This window comes from Ooceraea biroi, chromosome 1 (assembly GCF_003672135.1).
Source record: "Ooceraea biroi isolate clonal line C1 chromosome 1, Obir_v5.4, whole genome shotgun sequence".
NCBI lineage: Eukaryota > Metazoa > Arthropoda > Insecta > Hymenoptera > Formicidae > Ooceraea > Ooceraea biroi.
In genome coordinates this window covers 2,333,018-2,356,230 of record NC_039506.1, presented here as the reverse complement: position 1 = coordinate 2,356,230, position 23,213 = coordinate 2,333,018, and the positions used below count along the sequence as shown (strand labels likewise).

Here is a 23,213-nt window from a genome sequence, read left to right as displayed (position 1 = left end):
AAACAACAAAACAAAACTGACTGAAAAAAACGTATTGAATAATCACCTCGAATCGCATGCATCTACCAGCAATCGCGATACCGGAAACGATACGGTAACACTGAGTGCGCCAGAGCTACGAATCGCGGATCAACCCTTAAGTGCGAAACGTCGATATATAATGTACATGCAAATAATATCTGCAAAAAAAACGTGTTTTCTCTGAACGTTTTAGAGTCTGTTTCAAACAAAAGAGGAAAACAAATTCAGACCAGGAACCAAGAGATACCACTCTCACGCCTTTAAGGGTCAAGGAATGAGCGCAGCCAGGGATGAGTGCACCCCTCGGCTGCAAGAATTGGTCTGTGCGTACAGGCCCGTGAAGATCGCGCGCGTCCACGTACCTGATAACGCCGAGTGATCGGTGGTGAGTGCCGCCATGCTGAAGTTGAAGCTACCGGGCGTCGACGTGAAGAGCTTGCTCTCCGGCAGGAAGTTCTGCGCGGACGTGTGGTCTGGTTCCGGCTCGTGCTCGTTGCTGCTCGCGGACGCGGGTGGCCGGTCCGACGCCGCGGCGCCGGAATCCGACGAGTCCTCGTTGTTGCCGGCGTTTCCGCCGCCGTTGCCGCCGGTCAGCTCTAGCGGCTCGCACTTGATATTGTCCTCGACGAGACTGTTCTCATCGTGCACCCCGTTGCCTTCCACCTTGGCGGGCAGATGATTGTTCTTCATCATCGAAAAGTCCGTGGGCGTGGCATCGTTGTTGTTGAGCGGCGGCGACGGCACCCGCGATCTCTTCACCTCATCGTGCGGATCCGGGGTACGTCTCTCGTTACGTCGTATCTGGGCACGGCGCAGTAGTTGTTGCACCGTGGTTGGCGTCGGGGCTACAGGTGTAGGTGGCGAACCACCACGGGGAAAGGTCTCCTCCGACTTCTCATGGAACGGCAGGTGATTGCCGCCGGCCGCTAGCGCGCGGACATGCGACAGCTGGAAAACAAGGAGGACGGGTCGTGTTAATTACTCAGGACTTTTGTACGAGACACACATACACGTGTATACGCGTGGTGGGCACTCGTGCTCGTCGCGAAACGGTCGCGAAGTACACCGACCGGATTTCTTAATCGACCGATAAATTGTTGTCGTCAAAATGATAGTTCGGTGCGATTCCAAGAGTTTCATATTGTCGGCGATACCTATCGATATCCGATACACGTTGCACCGCGACCGGGCGAATTACAGCAAACACAGTATGGAACAAGTCGCGTTATCTTTATTTGCTTGACCTATGACAATTACGAATTGGCATCAAGATAGACACACTCTGCATCGAGATAACGTGAAAGCCTTTCATCAAAGTAACGTCTATTGGTGATAAGATGTATCCGAGTTTTCGAGAGATACGCACGAGCTGTCACACAGTCGAACACGTCTGTGTGACGCACGCGAGCATATCAGACACGCGCGTGTATGCGAGGACAATATCACGTATGTGTACATATAATATGTACGACGTATGTGCGTATGTACATAACGCTTCCAAAATTCACGTTCGCGCGGCATTTTTCTCTTTTCGCCAGAAAAGAGCGATGCCATGTAGTAATTGCGCGGTGGATTGAACCTTTCGTATATTACAGACACGGCAAGATGAAAACCTTGCGTCAGCTGTTGCGTCTGCATTGTCACTTATACACACAGAAATCATCGTTTTCGCGTGCCTGCGGCGGCTCGAGGGGCCCGAACCCACCGATGGAATTACGTCGTTTTCAGTCCCCGTAATTTTATCCAAAGACGTACCTCGTCTCTGTCGGGTTGATCGGCCTGTTGCGTGAGCCCCGATACCCTGAGGACCTCCGCGGTCTTCAGAAAACTACTGAGAGAGCGCTGATGCACGTTCACTTCCCCATGATAAATAAACTCCACTAAGGCATGCAAATCGCTGAACGCTACGTCCTGGAGTACTATCACTGGGTGCTTGCACGGTGTGCTCTGAAACAGTGCCAGGTATTGCGCATAATCTTCGCAAGTGCTGATTAATTGTTTCTAATCAGTCTTCGAGCAATATCGCAGGACTTTCGCATGAACGTTCACGTTTATCAATACCAATTCAGTTTACCAATCAAAACCGTGCTGCCGGACAGCTGCATCAAACGTTACCAAAGATAGACTACTTTTTTTAACACTCTTTTTCATCTCGTGAATAATCACAGGCTTTGCGGGAGAAATCGTTAAACTTTGACCACTCGGAACGTATGATCTTTAATACGTGCCAAGAGTGACACTGATTGAAAAAGAATTGAAATATCGGAGAGAAGCGCAAGAAATATTATTGTTCCACGTTTTACAAGTCTGCGCGGTGTTTCTTGAAAACCGTCACGCTTCGCGAATATCTCGCTAACGGCGAAACGGGCGAGAGGTGAGTCTTACCTTGAGCAATTCCCTAAAATACGGGCTACAGGCGGAGAGAACGACGCGGTGCGCTTTCAGGCTTTTGCCGTCGCAGGCCAGCGTCACGTCCACGAAGTCCTCATCGTCCCGCAGATTCTCAAACGCCGAAGTTATGCTGCTCTGGTAATTGTTCCATCGCAGGCAAAAGTGTTGTGTATCTACCATCGTTGTGTCTATTCACCTGCAAATGAAAAGTACAACGCCTGCTACCACCGATTAGACGAACACTAATTGACGGAAACGGAAACACGTGGAAGCGCGCGCGCGAGGATTGATCCTGGCGCCTAAAGCTTAAACGCGAGCGTGACGCGCAAACGTAATTAAAATTTCGGCTACGAGCCGACTAGTGCACGGCGCACGCCGATAAGCTTGCAAACTGATAATTTTAGATAAGTCCAATTTCGCCATTCGAAACCACAATTGCAGCGTGCGAGTGTGCTCGGCCGCTGGTATCAAATCGCAGTTGTGTGTACCGCGATATTTCTGATAAATTAACGGCTAACTGCGAAATAATTGCAGGAAAGCTGGCGGATCAGAAGAAACGAGAATGTACAACGACTGGACGCACGCAAAACGTTTTTTTTTTCCTCCGCGTTATGTAACGCGAATTTTTTCGTCCACACACTTGTGCGATATCTATTTTGAATCGGGATTAAAGATCATTCCGCAAAAGTGTGTGTGTAACGAAAAAACACGTGGAAGGCGCAGGTAGAAATGTTTCCGTCATCTTTCATGCCCCAGGTGTGTCTATGTAATCTGATAATCTGAAAAGTGACAGTACGGGAGGTTTCCGTTAAACAGCAATAGCGGCACGACGAGTTGGAAACGCCGCGGGAGAAGCGAAAGAATTGCCATAGATAAACTTACCGCGACACGAGAAAGAGAAACAAACGTTTTATTTGTCCAATTGCGCAGGAGACGAGCGAGTATGTGACGATTACGGGAATAAAATCTAAGAAGCACTGTGCGCGATTTGCCGGCTCGCCATACGGGAAAATTAGGTCGTCAAGCTGGAGCCAATCCAGTACGTTGATTAAATAATTCTCTGCTACTTATAAAAGCGGGAGCACTAAATGTACGGCTGATAGTGTTATCTTAGCAAAATGATAAAAAAAAGATCTTAAAACAAATTTACTGAGCTCGTCTTTCTTGCATAAATGTGCCTGTACGCACATAAGCGAGGACGCGCGAAGACGCGACATCGTGCTCTCGCGTTTTCGCGCGTGATTTCGCGACAAAACGGAAAATCGGTGCTACCGCGCGTTTTATCGTTTTTATTTATTTATTTACTTAGTTATTTTATCTTTTTTCAATGAAATCTCCACCCGACACGCTCGTGAATACGTTTACACGCCGAGCGCACGTACGTATCGCATATCGATAACATAAATTCCATCAATTCAAACTTATTCCAGCCCGGCATATTTTTTCCCGCGCCCGTTACAGTCAGACAAAAGGGAAGCGAAATAAAATAAAAACAGACAATGCGAGCGCCGACGGGGAGGGGAAAGCGCTTGTATCTCCTTCCACCTAACGTGGCGAGCGTAGAAACGATTCCGCGAGTTTATAAAGGCCGCTATCGCGTCCTGCTAAATTTACGTCTGACGAATCCGAGAGATAACTTCGCCACTGAACATTGTTTGATAACAGAGAAAAAGTGACGGGTCGCCTGGTGCACCAAAAAATTAGTACTCTCGCACTGTCGCCGCATGCACGAATTTATTGTCGGCGCCGCGGTCAAGCAACGTCATTGCTACTTGCACAAATTTTGCACACGTTTCGCGGATAATCGCGTAGGTGAGATTACGCGCGCGCGCGGGGAATTTCGAGAGGAATTTTTGCAATTGCATATGTCACGTGTCATCGTATCACATCCTTCGAGATGCCGAAGCACACGTTCACACACGAAGCGAGCGAGTGATAGATCGATCGATCTCGCTCGGAATCCTCTCGATACGGTACCTTCTCACACACACACACGAGCAACTGGTCCCTCTCTTTCTCTCCCTCTCTTTCTCCTTCGCACTCGGTATAGTTCCTAAGGCACGCTCGACCGACAACGCGAACGGGGATCACGGTCTGCGAAGAGTAGACGCGTTATCGCGAGGGAACACCTATCGGCCGTCATGCCGCGTGAGCTAATGACCGAAACAATGAACCGAACGCGACGGCGGGAGAGACGACGCTGCCTGCGTTTATCTCCGCGCGCCACGCCACCGCGCGAAAAAAAAGCCGATCAGCACACACTTGACACTCGGGCGACCGAAAATGCCGCCCGCGGATTCGTACGGCGGTGGCGGTTCCTCTCGCGCGGCGCGCGCGAGGGATCGAGCGCTACGCCGATCGATCGGGACGATCGTGCGTGACACCTGTCGACCGACGCGCACAAATGACTCTCGGGAGGGAAGACGGTTGCAGATTCCCGCAGATCCGCTCTTCTGGAGGGACGAGCGTACTCGCGAGCGCGGTCGCGCGCGTACCAGAGAGGGTGCGAGGATATCGGTAAATACACTTCAAATAAATACTAAACGATTTTGTCGTTCCTTCCTTCCTTCCTGCGCGTGGATCATCCTCCTACCTCCCCTGCGCTCCCACCCATCGCGCGCACCACCAACCACCACCACCACCCCCACGCCGTCGCCGCCGCCCGAACTGTCGGCCACCACACCGAAAGTGATCGCGATCAAACGAGGACGGCGTACGCGGGCGTGAGACGGAGGGAGACGGGAAACGGGGGTGACGGAAGCGGGACGAGGGTACGGGGAGGATCGTGGCAGGATCGAGCGCGCCGCGACTTTCGCGCTTGCCGCGCGCGCGAGATCCCCGATTCATTCGCGTGGCGGATCCGGACGTCCGCGAGTCGTGCGACTACGAGGACAACGACGACGACGACGATGATGATCCAGCTCACATGCCGCGATATACGAGAAAAGAACGCGCGAACCAGAAGAGAAACGACTGCCCTATCTACATCGACACGCCGGCGGCGGCGGCAACGGCGACGATGGCGGCGTCGGCGATGACGAGGACGACGACAATGACGACGACGAGGACGATGACGACTCGCGCGGTATCCTCTGCACCTTGACTGGGGGCGCCGCGAGCAGTCACCGCAGCAGGCTCCTTCCCCGTCGCATGCCGTGTGCGAGCGAACCAACCAACCCTTAAAACGTCACGTCACGACTGTGCGACTCCGTCGCGGAGGAGGCGCCGCGCCTCCCCCGTCTCGTGGGCCGGTACGTCGCGAGGCCGCACGAAAATGTACGAAAAGCCGGCGATCGCCGCCTCTACGAGCGCGGGCTCGTAATGCGAGAGAGAAAGAGGGAGGAGAGAAAAGACGTGGAGAAAGGAAGAAAGGAAGGAAGGAGAAAATTGCGTGATGCGAGAGTGAGGAGAGATACGGAGGATACGGGGAAAGGATAAAAGCATGAGAGAGAGAGGGAGAGAGAAAGAGAGAGAGGGCTGCGAGCATATTGAATAACACGCGAACCAAGAAAAAGATGGACGAAAGATTTGATGAAAGGGGAAGAGGTTTCTCCTTTTTTTTTATGATTCTTGTGGGGTACACCTCTGATCGATAATGTACGTTTAGACGACGAGCGCAGCCGAGAAAGTACGGAAAGAAAGAATAGTGCGACGAGAGTGTCCAATGACAGATTCTGCGAGCGACGACGCGACGACGTGTGCGATAAGACGAAGATGTGTGTGCGTGAAATGACACACAAAATGAGATAGCAACAGACGGCTAATTGAAGAGCAAAAAGAAGAGCAGATAGAAAGAAGGGGAGAGAGAGAGAGAAAGTAGCGTAATCCGTTCCTTATGTCTGCGTAATGAATCGACAGTCTGGTGACACTGGCAACCACGCGCACGAATGCGCATAAAATATCAGAGCCTGAGAACGGGTTAATTTCAGCTAGCTTAATACTCGATGTATAAATATAGAAAAATTATTCTGGAACAATTATGCTAACGATTTGATAAATGAAACATTGCCGAAACGCGAGATAATGCTACTCGATTAAGACTCTTATCATTAAACCGGTTACAGAAAGTCAAAGTAATGATTAAAGACTGCACTTTAATGATGCTGATCGTAAGATCTTCAGCTCGCCGCCGAGCTTAATCCAAACGTTAAAGCCAATAATTTCCATAAATGCTGTAAAAAAATGTATCCACCGTCAATGGCGATGTGAATATTTTCTCTTAGAAACCAATAAAAACATTCTTCTCACATATCAAATTTAACCGGATTCATTCTACTTATAACTCGATTCTAATTACTCGAATGTTTTCACACGTAGATTCTCTCTCTTTCAGAATTGTAAGGCTAACACTGTATTATGAAAAATTTACTGAAACGTCAAAACGGTGCGAGGATCGCGAGACGCACGGACGTTCTCGCGCGGTGTGGAGAACGTAATTGGGCGGAGCTAAGAGAGCAAACTCCGAATAACGCTGATTACCGGCAATTTCCGTGTGTGCCGTACACGGAGTTAACGGCGCTGTAACTCGAAGTAGAGCTACGACAGGCAAGACTTTACTCGTAAGCGCCGATACGCCCGAAAACGCAGCGCCACGGGTTAATTACCTTGCGGGAGTCTGTCAGAGAATCGGCTCGCACGTGCGTCGTCTTCCCGGTGTCGTTCCGCCGGTTTCAAACCACCATCCTATGACTTTCCAGCGTCTGCGGTCCGGCGGGCTGTTCCAGTCCCTCTTCTGCACACACCCGGTGTCACTGTGCAACGCGGTGCGTTTCGCAGTTAAATATCATCGTTCGCTGACGATGAGCGCGGTACCAATTGACTGAATCCTGGCGGTGGCCTCGTTATCGTCGTTATGCCTGAAAACCATCCGTTTCTTTCGTACTCTGCGTGTTCTGCGAGGATCTTACGCGCGGGAGGAAGAGGGACAGGGAAAAACACAGAACGAGTGAACAACGGAAGAAGAGAAGGGGCGAGAAAAAAAGAGAGAGAGAAAGAGAAGAGTCCTCCCGTGTCGCGCGCGTCCGAACCGTTTTACCCCCTCGTCGCCTGGCGGTGGTGGTTGCACATCGTGCACATGTGCGTACGCATGCAGTCACCCTCCCTCTCGCGCGCGATGCACTCGGCGTGCGCGCGGATACTGGCATACGCGCTCATGCACGCGACGACGTCGCTCTTTCTCTCCCTCGTGCAGTCACACGCATGCATGTATATCCACATAACACACACACACACACACACACGCACGCACCACGCACGTACACTCGCGCACATTGACACATTGGCGCGATCGTCGGAAAGCGGACATCATCCGGATGTCACTCCTCTTTCACGAAGACTGAGATCCGACCCGAAAATCTCACACCCGCGCGCGCGAGAACCGACCGAGAAGCGACGAAGGATTCTCTTTCTCGGATGCGCGAGATTTCCATCTCGCCTCTCTCTCTTCCGTCCGGCGGCCTCGTTACGACCGCGAAATACAAAATAAACCGCAAAGACGATAACGATCGACGGGCACGGGTGGACGTCCGCGCCGGGAGAACGTACCTACCACGTGTGCCAGCACCAATCGGCGAGACCGGGAGAGTGTGCACGGTTCCGTCTCTGTGCTCGTCTACGCGTGACCGAAGCAACAACCACCCCCGGTACAAGTTCGAGGTCGGATGGACGAGGACACGATCGGCATAATCACTGTCGCGGCATCACGCGGGCAGCAGCTGCCGATTCGTGACGACAATGACGGGCTAAAAGAGCTTGAAAGTGAAACGGTGCGAGGGATGAAAAAAAAAGGGTGGGAGAGAGGGGGTGGGTGAGCGAGAGGGAGATGGAAGAGGAGGGAATGAAGAGGAGTTGGAGGAAAAAAAGGAGAGCGAAAAAAGAGAAAAAGAAAGAGAGAGAGAAAGAGAGAGAGAGAGAGTGAGAACGTGCGTAACGTAAACCGGCGCGTTACAGTGACACCACGAGCCGACGAAGCACCAAGTACGGGCTGCTGTTCCCGAGCCTGGTTAGGACTAGCATGCGGGGGGAAGGCTCCGGCTCACCCGCCGTTATTCTTTATCGGAGCATGAGACATCTGTCGTAATAAGTGCGGACTAAAAAATAGTGCGTACGCAGAGAGAGATAGCGAGAGTTGAAGGCGCGCGGGAGCGAGAGGACCGGTAACCGGCGCCATGGTGGGAGAGGTTGATGCTTGCGGCCACGGCGGCTGTTTCTCTCCCCGTGTACCCCGCAATCTTGGTCTCTTCCCTCTGCCGCCACGCTCTCTCCGCTGGCGCGCTCTACCCCGCCGTAATCAGTTCATGAGACGAAAATGCGCGTAGCCGCTGCTGCGAATCCGACTCGAGTTGAGACGTAGTTGAAAAAAATGTGACGCGCTCCGAGGAGGCTGCTGAGAGCGCGCATTCTTCGCCGGATTCGTTCGCCAAAAACCCCATCAATTTCAATGGACCCCGATTACATTGTAATCGCAGATCGCGAGAGCCTTGGTATTCCTTGGCCGTTCCCTGAAACCTGTCAAGCCTCGCGCGCGTGTACCAAAATTTCAATTTCCAGATAAACGGAAAAAAAAGATATCAAGCGGCGATCGCACAAACGTGTGTGTATGCCTGCACGCGCGCATGTACACGTGCACACGTAGATGCGATTTTGAAATGAAGCCGAGTGCGAAATGATCCGGCTAAATTTAATCCGTTCTGGAGCCAATTCCGTACGAAAGGAGCGAGATTGCAAAATGGTCACTGCGTGTTTCGACTGAGATCGATAAACGGTCTGCCGTTTCCCCGATAATTATGTACCCCTCATTCGTTAACATTAACGAAGCAAAAACGCATCCGCTAGCTCGCTCGCTCGCGGGTGCGCGGGTACGCGGGCGAGAGCATGTATCCTTGCCGCGGCACGCGCGCCGTCCTGCTCTTGCTAAACTCGGCGGTAGCACCCAGAGCTATTACCCCCTCTTTTTCTCTTTCTCTCTTTCCGCCGCGAGCTGTGCACCACCGTAGGCGACCCCACTCGATTCGCCCCTCAAAAAATCATTACGCCCTTCCACGGGCTGCGCATGAACGCGGTTTTAATTCGCTACTAGAAAAGTAAAATGTAAACGGTGGTGGGCTCGAGGGCCCGTGAAGGGGCGGGTGGCGGCTGGTGGCGGGCTTCGGGAGGATGAGAAAAAGGCGGATAGAGAGCGAGAGACACCCGCGGGGGCGCGCGCGGGCGGCGGTACAGTTCGGCGGGGGCGGGAGCGGGAACTGGGGTGGACGAGGGGGGTTGGCGGAGGGGTGCCGGACGACGAGGTGGGAGACGAAGTTTCGCGGACGTGGTCGAGGACGAGCCGAGAGCCGAGTGTACGAGGAATGAAGCGGCTGCGGGAGCGCGACGTAGGACAGATCCTTTTTCCTCCGACTAGCTAGCGACTAGTAGGAGGAGGAATATGACGGGGCGCGAGGATGGGGCGCGGTAAGGATGGAAGGGGGTGGACCTGGGGGCGAGGAGGAGGATATGCTGCGCCCCTACTTCTCTAGGGGTTCCATTGTAATATTTATTGATTGGATTCCTAGGAGCCCAGGCTGTGAGGGCTGTGGCACCTATGCTTGGACTAGATTGCGTACGAACGCTCGGGACGGTCGCCGACGATCGACACTTTTTCCGTCACGCTTTTTTTTCCACCCCCTCGCCTCCTTTTAGCTTTTTTTTCGCGCGTTATCCTATCGACGTTTACCTCTCGCCCTCTCTTTCACTCTCCTCGCGGTCCACGTGGTTCCCAGCATTCGCATGAATGCTATATAATGTAACGCTATGTAATCTCGCGCGAGCGGCACGCTTTCTCAGACGACAGCGAGAAAAACTCGTGCGAGAAGCGGATTAGCCGCGACACACTGCGTATCGGTAGATTTAGGATCTGAATGATGCGACCGGCGATGAGAAGCGACAGAGAAGTACGGGCCACTTCGCAAGTCTTTTTCAAAGTCGCGATTTAAACGATTATTCCGCGATACATGGTCGTGTGTTTTTTAACGGCTGCGGGAATAAAACTGCGATGAAAGGTCGGCCGTATCTCAGGATACACAGAAACATCAGCGCAGATTTAAACTTTAATCACGGATACTTTCGCGAATCAATCTGAGCACGAAATGAATTCTGAGCAAGACAGCTGTTTTACGATCGTATTGTAAAAAGTGAAAATGATCTCGGCGCGTAAGCATTCCGGTGAATCGTTGTCGTTTCATTCGAGGTACGCGATTTTTTTAGCGGCGCGAATATCAAATCGCACGCGCATTATCTACAAATGCAAATGAGAACTCGCCGGGTTCGTAATATTATCGTTCCTCCGACAATGAAACGCCGGGACAAGTATACGACGTGATAGAAACGACGGAACTTTTACTGGCCTTCCGTACATCAATGGTTTTGCATATACATAGTACGACTAGTCCGATCACGTGACGTTGCGCTTCGCTTACAGGCTCGCGTCTGCACCGAGAAGCAGCAGGTGTCCAAAAACAGAGATGACCACACACCGCAGGAGAGAGAAGAAGAGAATATGTATGTCCGTGTTTGTGTGTGTGTGTATGTATGTATGTGTGTGAGGGAGAGAGAGAGAGAGAGAAGGGAGAACGCGAGAGGTGAAGGCGGAGACACGCGAATGCTGCGGAAAGAGAGAGAAAACGCGAGAGGAAGAGAGAATACTACGAGAGAAAGAGGGAGAGAGACTGGTAATCCTTGATCTTACATGATGTAATAAATCCTTTCCGAATACGGGAGTTGCATTAAATACAGAATATCTCACGAACTCGAGGCGAGGCGAGCCTCGAAGACACGATATCGGCGAGGATTTACAGCCGTGCGTAATTGATTTTAATGAACACCTCTCGCGGATTTGGCGGAATCTCAAGGATGTTCTCGAAAAGTGAACGCATGCGAGCTTCTACGGAAAAGATACGGAATCGGCAAACGCATGCGCGAATTGTTAGTACAGTCGGAATTACTCGCTGCTACCAGCGAGTATAGTGAAATCGCACATTTTCGCCCTCCACGGGAACACGACAGCTAAGGACACCCCAGAAGAATAAAGAAAAAATTTGCCGGGCAATTCTCTGCTGATTTGTTTTCTATGAATCGACTTCTGTCCAATTTGAACGCTCCAACTGCTACTACAGCATCGGGAAGAAAAGCTTTGTACAATGTATGTGTGTATGTGTACAAGTGGGTGCTTGCATTGCGACCAGAAGCGTCTGCACTATGTAATCATCCGAACCGACCTTTCTTGCACACCCTATCTCCTTCGTACGCACGGACGACTCCCCATCGTTCCGTATCGTTCTCCCACATCTTGCCGCCTGCTTACCATTATGCCGGTGCATATGACATCATGCATGTATACATATACGTATGCAGGTTGTTCCGAACTATGGGAACATGAAATTCGACGGTATTATAATTTCAAGAGAGAGAAAAAGAGAGAGAAAAGACCGTCACGAAACAAGAAACGATTTAAGAAACTCATTGAATTATTGTGGACAGTGAGATGTCTGATATTATTACAGACGTCATGTACAGGTGTCAAACGAAAAATCGTGACACCGCTGGAACAGTACTAGCAATAGCAACTTTTATAGTCACGTCACTTGACGTGCTTCTCATTTAGGATTTGTACTATTCTTGCGCGTCGTGACCCCGTTTCCGTTTAAAATCATCTAAATAACATGTTAACGAAATCTGACAATTTTATCTTAGAACAACTTGTGCAATCCATTTCCGATGACCTGAATGAAAAATAGCATTATAAAAAGAGACAATATGTATGTATATTGTCTCTTTCTATGTTATTACGAGAAAAAAAAACAGAGTACATACACGACGGGAGGTGCGCGACGTTGCGTCCGAATCGGCGATTTAATTACCGCGATCACACTAGCCGACACGCGATCATTATCGTCCGTACTTCCAGATCACGCATCCGATACGTAAGACGCAAAACAAAATCTTTTCCGAAAATCATGTACGGCATGTAATTATGATACGTGGCTGGTCGCGCTAATGAGCGCAACGTACCAACCGGCACGAAGCCCAAAACGGTCGCTCCTCCTCCCCTTCCTCCCGCCAATCGGCCGGAAACATCGTTAACGCTACGCACCTGCCGGCTAAAGTGCCCTCCATCAAGCAACCGGCGAAACCGACATTTTCCGGGATTCGTTCCGGGATCGACGGCGACCGCGTATGCACCCGCCGATAAATCGCCCTGTTTAGGGAAGCGACGCGGTGGCCCGGTCCCAAATGCACTTTGCACACGCGAAGTAACAAAAGGCGGAGGTGAGCCAACCATCGGGGGCAGCATACGTTTGATCGCTACGTACATATACCTTCCCCATTCTTTCGTCCATCCTTTTCTGGCCGGCTCCGATCGCCTCGGTCTACCCTCCCAGACCCTCCTCATCCGCGGCCCTCTCTGCCGCTCTCTTTCTCTCTCTGTCCCTCTTTCCGTCCCCTCCGCGCACGAACCGGTACCCTTTCCTCTTTCCCTGCACTCGCAAACATTTGGTGGCCGTTGACCTCGAGCGGGCTAATCCGCCGACAGCCAAACAACCAATTATTTCTCCTCAACGGTACGCTTCGCCACGACCGGCCGACATAGCGCTAAACGTGGGAATGCCCAAAGTACCGATGAATCAGGTGAAAAAACCTTGTCCGATTACACCGACGACCGACGGGGCGTAATGCGTTCGGTTAAGTCACCGATTTCTTTTGCCGTTCTTCTATCGCGCAGGCTGCGATGTAACTTGATCGAGAATGTCAAATCGTACACTGAGTTAAATCAATGTCGATTGTACGTCACAGTGCAATGGAGTTTTATAATCTCAGTGTTTAAGAAATTCTAGCAAATTTGTGAAAAATTGTATCACTTTTCGTATATTTTAAGCAATACGTGATTAAAAAGTCAGTAACGATACCGACAATATACGGTAGCAATCACGAAAGAAGATGTTACATTATGGACGTCTGCTCGTCCGATTCGGCGGAAAAAATATTAGACGATATCGAGATGGAATCGACTTTACAGGGTACGTTCCATTTTTCTTTCAGCTGCTACCTCGGAGACTCGAGAAGGGCTCGCGTCTCGAGAACCTTTTGCCGTCTGGCCAATACTAGTCACGCGCTACTTCGCTGCCGAGCAAGACTAGTGCTCGGGTCTATTCTTACACTATCCCGTACTACTGCGATTCCGCTGTTCTAACTGAGGATTGAGACTAGGGCAACGTCGATGAGCTCAGATATCGAGCAGTCGCACAAAAGTGATCTCCATTTTTATCCGCGACAACGAAAATGTGATTTGTCGTGAATGGCGATTGTACGTAAACTTTTGGCCAAAATATAAACACCAATAACTAGCCACCAGCTGTGTTCATCCTGGGTTCCCGCAACTACTTTTCAGATATGTGCGAAATCCAAAGTTCCGATGAAAGAAACTTGTCATAATGATGATGACGTTTTAGCCATTCAAGTAATCACGAGGATCTTTTTCGAGGTGATTCCGAAAGCAGCCTTCCAAATTTCTATCCACGCATTGATTGATCGTGTTCGATCGATGATCTTTGAATGACTGAATGAAATAAATGATTTTCCTACGATCAGTGCCTGGATTGGTATAGTGTTAATCCCATTATTTTTCAGACATACTGCACGTATTAATATCATTGATGCCTGATGTTTTTCACACTGAATTTGCAATCGAAAAACTAAAAACTAGTAACGGATTTTCATCGCTATATTTTTTATAATCGCATTCTTTAAAATTGAAAAGTTCTGGTGTGCCAATACGATTCACGCTGCGTTATCGTATGGAGAGGTGATTTGAATGCAGGGCGATGACTACGTTTGCACAAATGCGCTTTAACGTAACCCGACGCGTCCTATCGAGTGTCATATCTAAAGTAAACGTGCGAGAGGTATAAATAAAGAAATCTCGATCTTATACTCGGGAAAGAAAGCGCACAAATAAAGACTCCCTTGCGCTCCCCTCGCCGTTGCTTTTCCACATTAAATGAATATGTGTTACGGTAACACATTAATTTTCTTCGGAATTAGCCGACAACGAAAACCGGCTCACACAGAACGGAGCTCTCATTCATGGATTATCGATCTCTGAATGATTTCCGTTGGTGTCTATGAAGCGGTACGACCTACTTGCCGGCGATATTCCACGCGATTAATTGAGACACGGAGTGCTCCGCGAATATTTCCGTCGGCGCTTAAAAATACTGAAAACAGGTCAGCAGCTATATTTTTAATTGTAGCGCAGACACTCGGTTGCATCGAATTTGCATCGCGGCACACGTGTATATGCGAGGCATGCATGTGCATTTATATTTACGTGAACGTGTACGTGTGTACATACATGTTTAACGCGATTTAAAAACGGGTCGTAATAAAGAATTGAGGCTGCGTCATTAGCACTCTTTAGACGAGCGCGACGTCTCCCGATGTCGGCCGCGATGCCGCTCGCGCTCAATACATTTCCCTTCGCCCCGAGAACAGATGTGAGAACAGAGATGTGTAATCAGGTTTTGACGAAACTAGACGCACCTGTCGCGATTCGTTCACGCACTTGCGAGCGCATGTCTTACGTGCGTGGCGTGCAACTCGCAAGTAGGAATATTTAAAAACGCAAACTCCAACACGCTTCTCGCTGAAGCAAGACTCTGAACAAACCGACAGCAAAACTTGTATCCTACACTGAAAAAATCTGGTTGTTAATTCGAAATTTAGTAAGTTCAATCAGTCTGTCTGTTGGAAAATAGACGAATCAAACTTTTTTTAGGAATTAGTACCAGATTGTAGTATAGTCTATACAAACGTTCTAGTTATAAAATATCCAGTCCTAACGTTATAATATGATAACTAGAAATTCTTAGTTTAACCAAAATGCATTGTTTTTTCAGTGTATGTTCGAGAACCTTTGTTGCCTCAAACTGAAAGTGCAAGATGCGAAAAAATATTTAGTATCACGATATGTGGAAGTTAGTAGATTTACAAAAGAAATACATGACTCGCCGTTATTTTTTATACTCGTTTACTCGTACGCAGTTAAAAAAATGATTCGCAACCGGATCTCCTACCGAAAAGGCGCCTCTTTTTTACATTTTAATGCGTGACTCTATATAGACCGTGACCTTGAGCGCATGTGCCGAGTGGTGCGCAACTATTCCACGCTATTAAAATGCGAAATCGCCGATTCGCCCGGCGATCGCGATAAGATCCAGGGAAATCGCGCGCGGGGATCCGCGCGATCGATTCTCCGCGTTCAATTGAAACGCGGAGGCCTCTCGGCTCGGCTCGGCGACGCGGCGGTCGGAAAAAGAAATCGGGGCCGCGACTTTTTCTCACAACAGCCTATTTCTGGTGGCCGCCTAATTCATACGCCCGGGACATAGCGCTAGCGACGCGATATAAATGCACGCGAGCACGCGCGCGCGCGAACGTGGGCGTACGCGTGTACACATGCGCGTATAATGCACGAACAAAGAACCGCGTCCGAAGGAAGGAACCACTCTCTCGCTCGCATAAATACCCGGCTGCCGCCGTCGCCACCGTGCCCCCTTCCTCCCCCCCGTTCTCCCCCTGCCACCGCGCGTATAGCCTCGTCGCGCTAACTACAACGCCGATCCTCGGATATGATTCGTCACGATCAGCTGACGTGCGCATTTCAAGTGGCTTAAATAAAGTGACGCTCTTTCCCTCCGCTTTCACAATAGGCGCCGCATTGTGTCCACTTTTTGACCTTCCCGCGGCTGCCCGGTAGAGACGCGCGGAAATGCAACCGACGTCTCCTTCTTCCATCGCGCGATGCTTGATGGCAATTACTTTTCTTCTCGGTCTCTCATATCGATCGAGATAATCGGGGCCGGTTTAATTATTTCGATACGCGAAACGTAGTTTCGACAAGTCGACACTGACAGTGCGAATTTCTGAAACTTTGATAGCCGCCCGAACGAGCGACACGACAAATCCGTATCGCGATATCGCGCTCCAAGAAGGATTAACATTTAATCTGTTGATATATCCACAAGAGAAGTTTCGCGAGAAGTAGTGCCGCTGATGTTTCGTGGCAGGGAGATAACATCGAGGGAGGGAGCCCATCTCTCTTCATTCTTTTCTTTCCGTTGCACTTTTTCTTGCCGAGTATACATATTTATCAGAATTGTTTTCGACGTATTGTACGTATTAATCTGATTATCTCCGTCCGTTATGCGAGAAATAAGTTACCGTCTTTTCCTTACGCGCGCGACGCGCAACGATCCGCGATTTGTTAAATCTCGCACCTGCGACCTTCTATACCTACCGGACCCACGGGGATACGGCGTGAAGCGAATTGACCGCGCGCGAATTTTAACGCGCAACGCGAAAAGCGCGCGGCATGCTCGCATAGTCGCCGAGCGCCTGAATTTACGCGCAGTATATGCAATTCAATCGTGTCTTGTATCAGTGCGCGCGGGAATTTATTCGATTGACTCGCGCTGGCCGGCTCGGTGAATGAATTCGCTTTGTTAATTTTATCGAACTCGCGCGCTTATCCGCGCACCGCGTATCGCGCGCGCTCTCTCGCATCGATCGCTATCGATCGCCGAGCAGGGGAGACGCAAATGTCCCACGCGTTTAGGAATGTTTAAATTTCATAGGATAGCGATATCGCGCGATGCGAATCTCCCGTGCGGATAAAAAAAAGAGGTGTATCCGTGCGTCGCGCTTTTCGAGCATCGATCGTGTATCGCCCGCGTAATAATGTAACGACTTGTCGCAGAAATAGATTTCGCAAAATCGGATGCAAAGTTAATGTGCATTTCGCGCCATCGCATCGCGAAGAAAAATAAAAAAATCAAATATCAAGAAAGCAAACACCTTTATAATGCATACGATTATTCGAGATTTATCTGTCGATTATCTCCATCTTTTCTATTGACCACTCCTATTTTTTGATAAGGTCGACATAAAAGCTACATTATCAGCACGAAAAATAAGTCTCGTTACTGACGTGTCGCGATCCATAACGCTGGTTTCTCTCAAGCGAGAACGCTCGTTCGAAACGAGTCAAAATATATAACGTGTTCGCTTGTCGGAGAGTCAAATTTCGCAGATAACGCCGCCGCCGCCGCGACGTAATCTAGTTACTAGGCGTCCAATCTAATCGACCGATTCGTATTATGTGTATGCATACCTTCACGTACAAGCTACGCTTCTATTCGCAGAATCGCACTAGCCGGCCGCGATAAAGTTAGTTTGTCTTTAATGTTACGAAGCGAAGTCGGCGCGCGTTACATAATCTATCCTCCTCCCTGTCCCCGGAATTAATTCGGCTATGTCTCCTTCAAATTAACGCGTCTAGACGCGCGAGATAAGACTTCCTGTCGGCGGCGGTACCTGTTGACGACCACGCGAATCACGTAATGCGTAATAATTAACGCGCGATTAAATAAAATATGCGATAATACGATAGACGCGGTGCAGCGTGGAGTCGCGCCGCAGCGAAACGGAGAATCGCGGCAAAGGACCGAGGTGTAAGGGAGAACGGGAATAACGGGTGGGATCCAACGTCCGTTGTGGTTCAAGGAGAACACACCGTTATCGGATACACCCCTTTCCTCCGGTGCAAGTGCTTCCAAGAAAATTAAGCGGCCGTCGCCACTCTAATTGCCGCGATGCGTTGCATTGATACTGCCGTGCAAATACTGATCGCGTTATAATTTAATAGTCATTGAGGGACGACGGATCCGTCCCGATAATGAACGGTCCGGACAAAATCACGCGCGCGCGACCAGAATTTCCGCTTCACTCATGTAAAGAACGCCATTTCAAGAACACAGAAAGCCGTATCGACTAGACGCATAGACGTGCTCGGAAATAACGCGTCACGTTTACGACATCCTAAAGAAGGCAAAAAGCTAACGGCCGTTTGAGACTCCAAAGGATGATTTACGAGTATTACTTACACGTGCGTTACATAGAGACAACAAGTTAAGGATCTACATTGCAGCAGCGAGAGATCGAGGGCGAAGGGAAGTATAACGGAAGTATAAGTCGATTTCACACCGGTATAATACGGTACCTCGCGATTGTTACCGTAATCGGGCTAGTACAACTGATATCGTTACGCGCACGCTATCACAAAGCGTGTCGAATTATTGGCGCGAGTTAAAATGGGCAGGAGTGTAAATCGCTCGCGATATTAGAGGAGTGAGTAATGCCGATTAACATCGGTGGGAGACAATGTCGGCTCTCGCGCGGGAAATCATTGCTAACAAAAGAGATTCGGTGTAGGCACGGCGACCACAGCTTTGTTCGAAACTATCCTTGAGAATCGCCTTTGCACTTGAGTCTACAGGAAGTTTTATTGCCGTACGTCGCATGCGCGCCTCGTCGCGCGCGCGCCTATACGAAGCGCATACATAGCGAGCGCGCGAGTGCACGCGGTGACGAAAATTTTTTTTCAGGAACGTACGCGCATCATCATCGAGGCGCTTCTTATTTTTTACCGCAGTTTACCTCGCCGTCCCGTCCCTCCCGCCCGTCCCCTCCGCCTCCTCCCCCGAGCATCGCCCACTGTGTCCTGTTTCTTGCCGCGGTTTCCTCCTCTTTCTCTGACGTTCGGTACTCGCGCGAGGTCTATTTATACCTAGGTCCGCTGATGTTTTCAACTTGCTGCACGCCCGTGCAACAAACCCAACCTGCGTCGCTCGTAAAAATAGGGAGCGAGCGGCCGATGGATGCGATGGAGACGAAAGCGCGGTACATCGGTCTAAGGAAACTCCCGCGGTTGCAGGTGCGGGCGTAGTATCATCTGGAGTGGCGAATTCGTCGAGCAAGACTTCCTTAATATTTGCATATTTTACATTTACGGCACGTGGTCTTCTTCTGACTTGTACATCAAAAGGAGACAAAAATTCTTAACGCAAGAGACTCTGCGAGGCTGCACTGTAAATTAGCGAGTGCTAAAATCCTACACCCGAAAAAATACGTAATCGCCCGCGGTTAGCGAGCGAAAAAAACACCTCGAAAAAAAAGAGAGAAATAAAACAAAATTGCTCGCGCGCGCGGCGCGCCAACGTGACGAAATCGGGTATGTAAAAAAAAGGAAGCGAAAAAAACGACTACTCCCACGCGGCGAGAGCTCCGCGCGCCAGACGAGGCGTGGTGCGGTGGAAAACGAGAGTGAACGCGTAGAATTGAGCGCGTACGCGCGCGGCGCGGCGGCGGCGGCAGTGGCGGCGGCGGCAGCGACCGTGCCACGGTCGTGGCACGGCCCAGCCGGAGCGATGTACGACGAACGAGGACCGAGCGCCTCTCGCAGCGCAGAAAGAGCGAGCGAGTAAACGTGCGAGCGACGGATTACGTCATGTGCCAGGCACTCTCTAACGTCTGGCATTATCTTCGTCTAGCGCGAGTCTAGCCGCGCCAGTCCAAACGGTACTAACGCCGCTACCGCCGTCGCAGTCGCCTCCGCCGCCGCCGCCGCCGTCGCGGTCGGCCGCCACCTTCACCGTCTGGCATACATAGGCAAGGGCATACGAGACACGTCACCGTATGTGGAATCATGAAAGGATACGCGCGCGCGCGTATTCTAGCGCGACGCGCTAACTAGGTGTTCAACGGGCGCGTACGAGCCGCGCGTGCACATGCATGCATGCATGCATGTACGCGCACGCGGCCGTATTCCCGCTTACTGGCGATAGAGTCGCTCGTGTTGGTGCATATGCGCGCATCACGCCGCCGTGAAATACGCACACTTGCGTGTATATTTGCATGCACGCATACCGCTATACGACTCACGCGACAGACACATGCAAACGCTCATCCCCTCCTATCCCCCCCTCTTTTCTTTCTCTCTCTCTCTCTTTTTCTCTTCTTCGCTTTCGGCCCCCTTCCTCTCTATCGTTCTTTCCTTCTTTCTCACCCTTGCACACTCTCTTCGTCTATCCTTCTCTTATTCTCTGCCCCCCGTCCGCCCCTTTTAAGTACCCCCTCCCGAACTTTTTTACTCTTTCTCTCACTCTCTCTTTCTCTCTCTCTCTCTCCTTCTCTCCCTCTCTCTCTCTCTCTCTCTCTGTCTCATGCGCTCCCTCTCCTTCTCTCTACCCACATCTCTCTTTCTCTCTTTCTCTCTACTCCGTTCCCTCCCTCTCTATCTTCCCCAAACTTCTTCCTCTGTCTCTAGCGACCGCGTACACCGTGGAAGTCGCACAGGCGGCTGAAGGCCACCGGTCTCAGCTGTGGACGTACCTTGATCGTCAAGCGCGAAGTGAAGTGTGGACCTCCTTTGCCCGGCGTCCTTGTCGTCGATGCCGAGTCCCGTGATTCTACTGTCCCGATGCGACGACGATGATCACGTCCGCGGAGCAAAACCTTTGCTCCGACTTCCGCCGAATCTTCTAGCCGCGTCGCAATATATCGCGAGCAAAGGGGACGCGCCTGTCCTCTTACTCTCGTTACTCTCACGCTTTCTCCGTCTGTCCACCTTTCTGCTCTTAAGTCGCTGCCGCCCTGCGATGAAGCTGAATCGTACTTTGTAATCTCTTCCGGCGCGGTGGAGACCGAACGAGTCGCACGTATAGGATTCCCCACGAATGAACGCAACGTCAACGGTTGCCGTACGATGGCATATGGAAGAGTCACATGTATTTCACTAGCAAAGTCTCATTAACCAGGGGATATTTGAGACTCCTCGAGTTTTCATCGCCGTCTCACAGAGATCACTCCGAATCGTTGACAATCCCGAAAACACGCGGAGAGATCGTACGCGGGAATCTTCCTCACGCTGGCTTCTTCTCGCTCTTCTTCTTTAATTCGACGTGGCGCACTTTTCTGCTCCCGCGCTCCTTCCGCCTTCTGTCACGATTCCTCTTCAGGATTGTCGATCGGGAAACTCGTCGATCGTCTCGCGGTTTCCTTGACCTCCAAGACCTCCGTTGAGGATGTAAACGACGGAGCAGGTTTAATTGCGCGTACAACGTAGCATCACTCACACCGTGACGGAGGATCGTTTCTCTTGCAGAAGTCTCCCTTTCCCTCTTCTCCTCGCGTAAAACGCGCGTAACTGGATCACCGTAACGCGTACTCGCGATCCCGTCGATACACGCATGGGCGCGTACTGCTTTTCCGCCTTGTCCTTCGTGACGTCCTCCGGCCGTATGACAGAAGAATGCACACTCCTTCCTCTTGACGATGATGCCAGACACCGGGTTACTATTCCGAGCGTGCGTACGCGATGTCCTCGTGGATGGTCGTCGGGTCGGGAGCCGCGAGGAGCGTCGCGCCGAAAAACGAATTAAAAAAGAAAAAAAAAGAAACAAGAGAGAATTCGGTTAAGAGGACGAAATCCACGTATGTGTAACACGCGCCACGGGATATCGAGGCTTGCGAGGAGAGCGAGAGAACGGCGACGATGTTCCGCGCGTTTAGAATGTCCTGCGTGTATTATCTTGCGCGTGAACCACGTCGAGGACAGGAGGACCCAGCTGCTCCTCGCCGCTTCTTTGGGACACACCGGGGGACTACCTAGTCGTAGAGTGATTGGGAACGCGACTGGCCAAAGCACTTGATTCGCGCGCGGTTCGGTTTGCCCGTTGCTGCGCCTCTCCCGTGCAGTTTTTTCGGCAGTCCTGTGGTATGCGTGCGCGCGCGGCGTGTATGTATGCGTGCGGAGAGGCCGCGAGCGCGCGCCCGCTCGCGTGTGTACGCTCCTCACTCTGTCTCTCTCCCTCTCCCTCCTTTCTCCGTCAATCTGCACGGAGAGCTCTTTTTCGTTCTCCTTCCCTCCGTGCCGTTTTTCCTATCCCTCTCTTGCTTCCCTCGTTTTTAACACACGACAGTGTGCCGCCCGCTTGCACGCGCGTGTGTGCGGGCCCTCACGTGTGCGTGCGTGGCCCCGTGATGTACACCGAAGAGCGGCCCTGTGCGCGAAAAAGAGAGGGAGTGAGGGAGAGAGCAAGTGGCCGCGCGCGAGTATATGCGATCGCGAGTATATGCGCGCGCGTGTGTATGCGCGCGTACGTATGCACGCGCCCGAACGTACGTGCACACGTCCGTCCGTCCGATCCGGCTTGTCGTTGTCGTTGTCGTCGCCGTCGTCGTCGTCGCGCCGCGCGGTGCGTGCGTGCGTGCGTGCGTGCGCGTCCCGGGTAGGCGAGGGTATAGTTACCGAAATGTTAACCTCGTGGAACCACTTTTTATTGAGTGTCGCAAAATTCATAGGAACCTCGCGACGCGAGGAGAGGGGTTAACCCGGCCCCCCGCTCCTCACGACCACGCTGGCGGGGCTGACGCCACGAGAGGGGCGGCAACCCCTACCCCCCGTGATACGAGGGCCCCCACGGCACCCCTCCGCTCACCACCAGACGTTCCCTCCCCCTCCTCCTCGTCGTGTTCTCCTCCTTCTGCTCCGTCACTTCCTCCTCCTCGTTCTCCTGATCCGCGTCCTCATCCGCGTCCTCATCTTCATCCTCCTCCCCTCGTTCTCTCGACCCGAGACCCTGGTCCTCGCCAATTCTTTGGCCCCACCATTTCCTCGCTAGTGCCCCCCAACCCTCGGTTTAGTTCCTACCCCCCTCCCCCTCGTGCCCTGGCACCCTTGGTCTCAACCGTGCATCGCTTCGGCTGTTTCCCCTCGCGAGTCTCGTCCGTGCCGACCAATCGCCCTCCCTCCCCCTTTCCTACTCCCGAACGTCGGGCCACCGCTTGTTCCTCTCTTCTACTCTCTTCTGTGTGCGTTCTTTTCTCCGCTTAACTCTTCTCTTGCTATCTCTTCTTCCTTTTTGTTCCGT

General features: G+C 51.3%; 1 protein-coding gene across 13 annotated transcripts in view; it reads right to left on the bottom strand.

The window, feature by feature from the left end:
• The window catches only part of LOC105280321 (broad-complex core protein), a 68,170-nt gene extending 45,550 nt beyond the window's left edge, over positions 1 to 22,620 (bottom strand). For 3 of the 13 annotated variants that reach the window (XM_011340785.3, XM_011340786.3, XM_011340784.3), the window contains exons 1-4: positions 7,017 to 8,353; positions 2,407 to 2,608; positions 1,777 to 1,968; positions 384 to 969 (exon numbers count right to left, since the gene is read on the bottom strand). In XM_011340785.3, coding sequence (XP_011339087.2) covers positions 384 to 969; positions 1,777 to 1,968; positions 2,407 to 2,592 — 964 coding nt within the window. In that variant the 5' untranslated portion in view covers positions 2,593 to 2,608; positions 7,017 to 8,353. The other 10 variants (XM_011340787.3, XM_011340788.3, XM_011340780.3 and 7 more) reach the window with 9 other exon arrangements.
• Between the last annotated feature and the right edge of the window lie 593 nt (positions 22,621 to 23,213).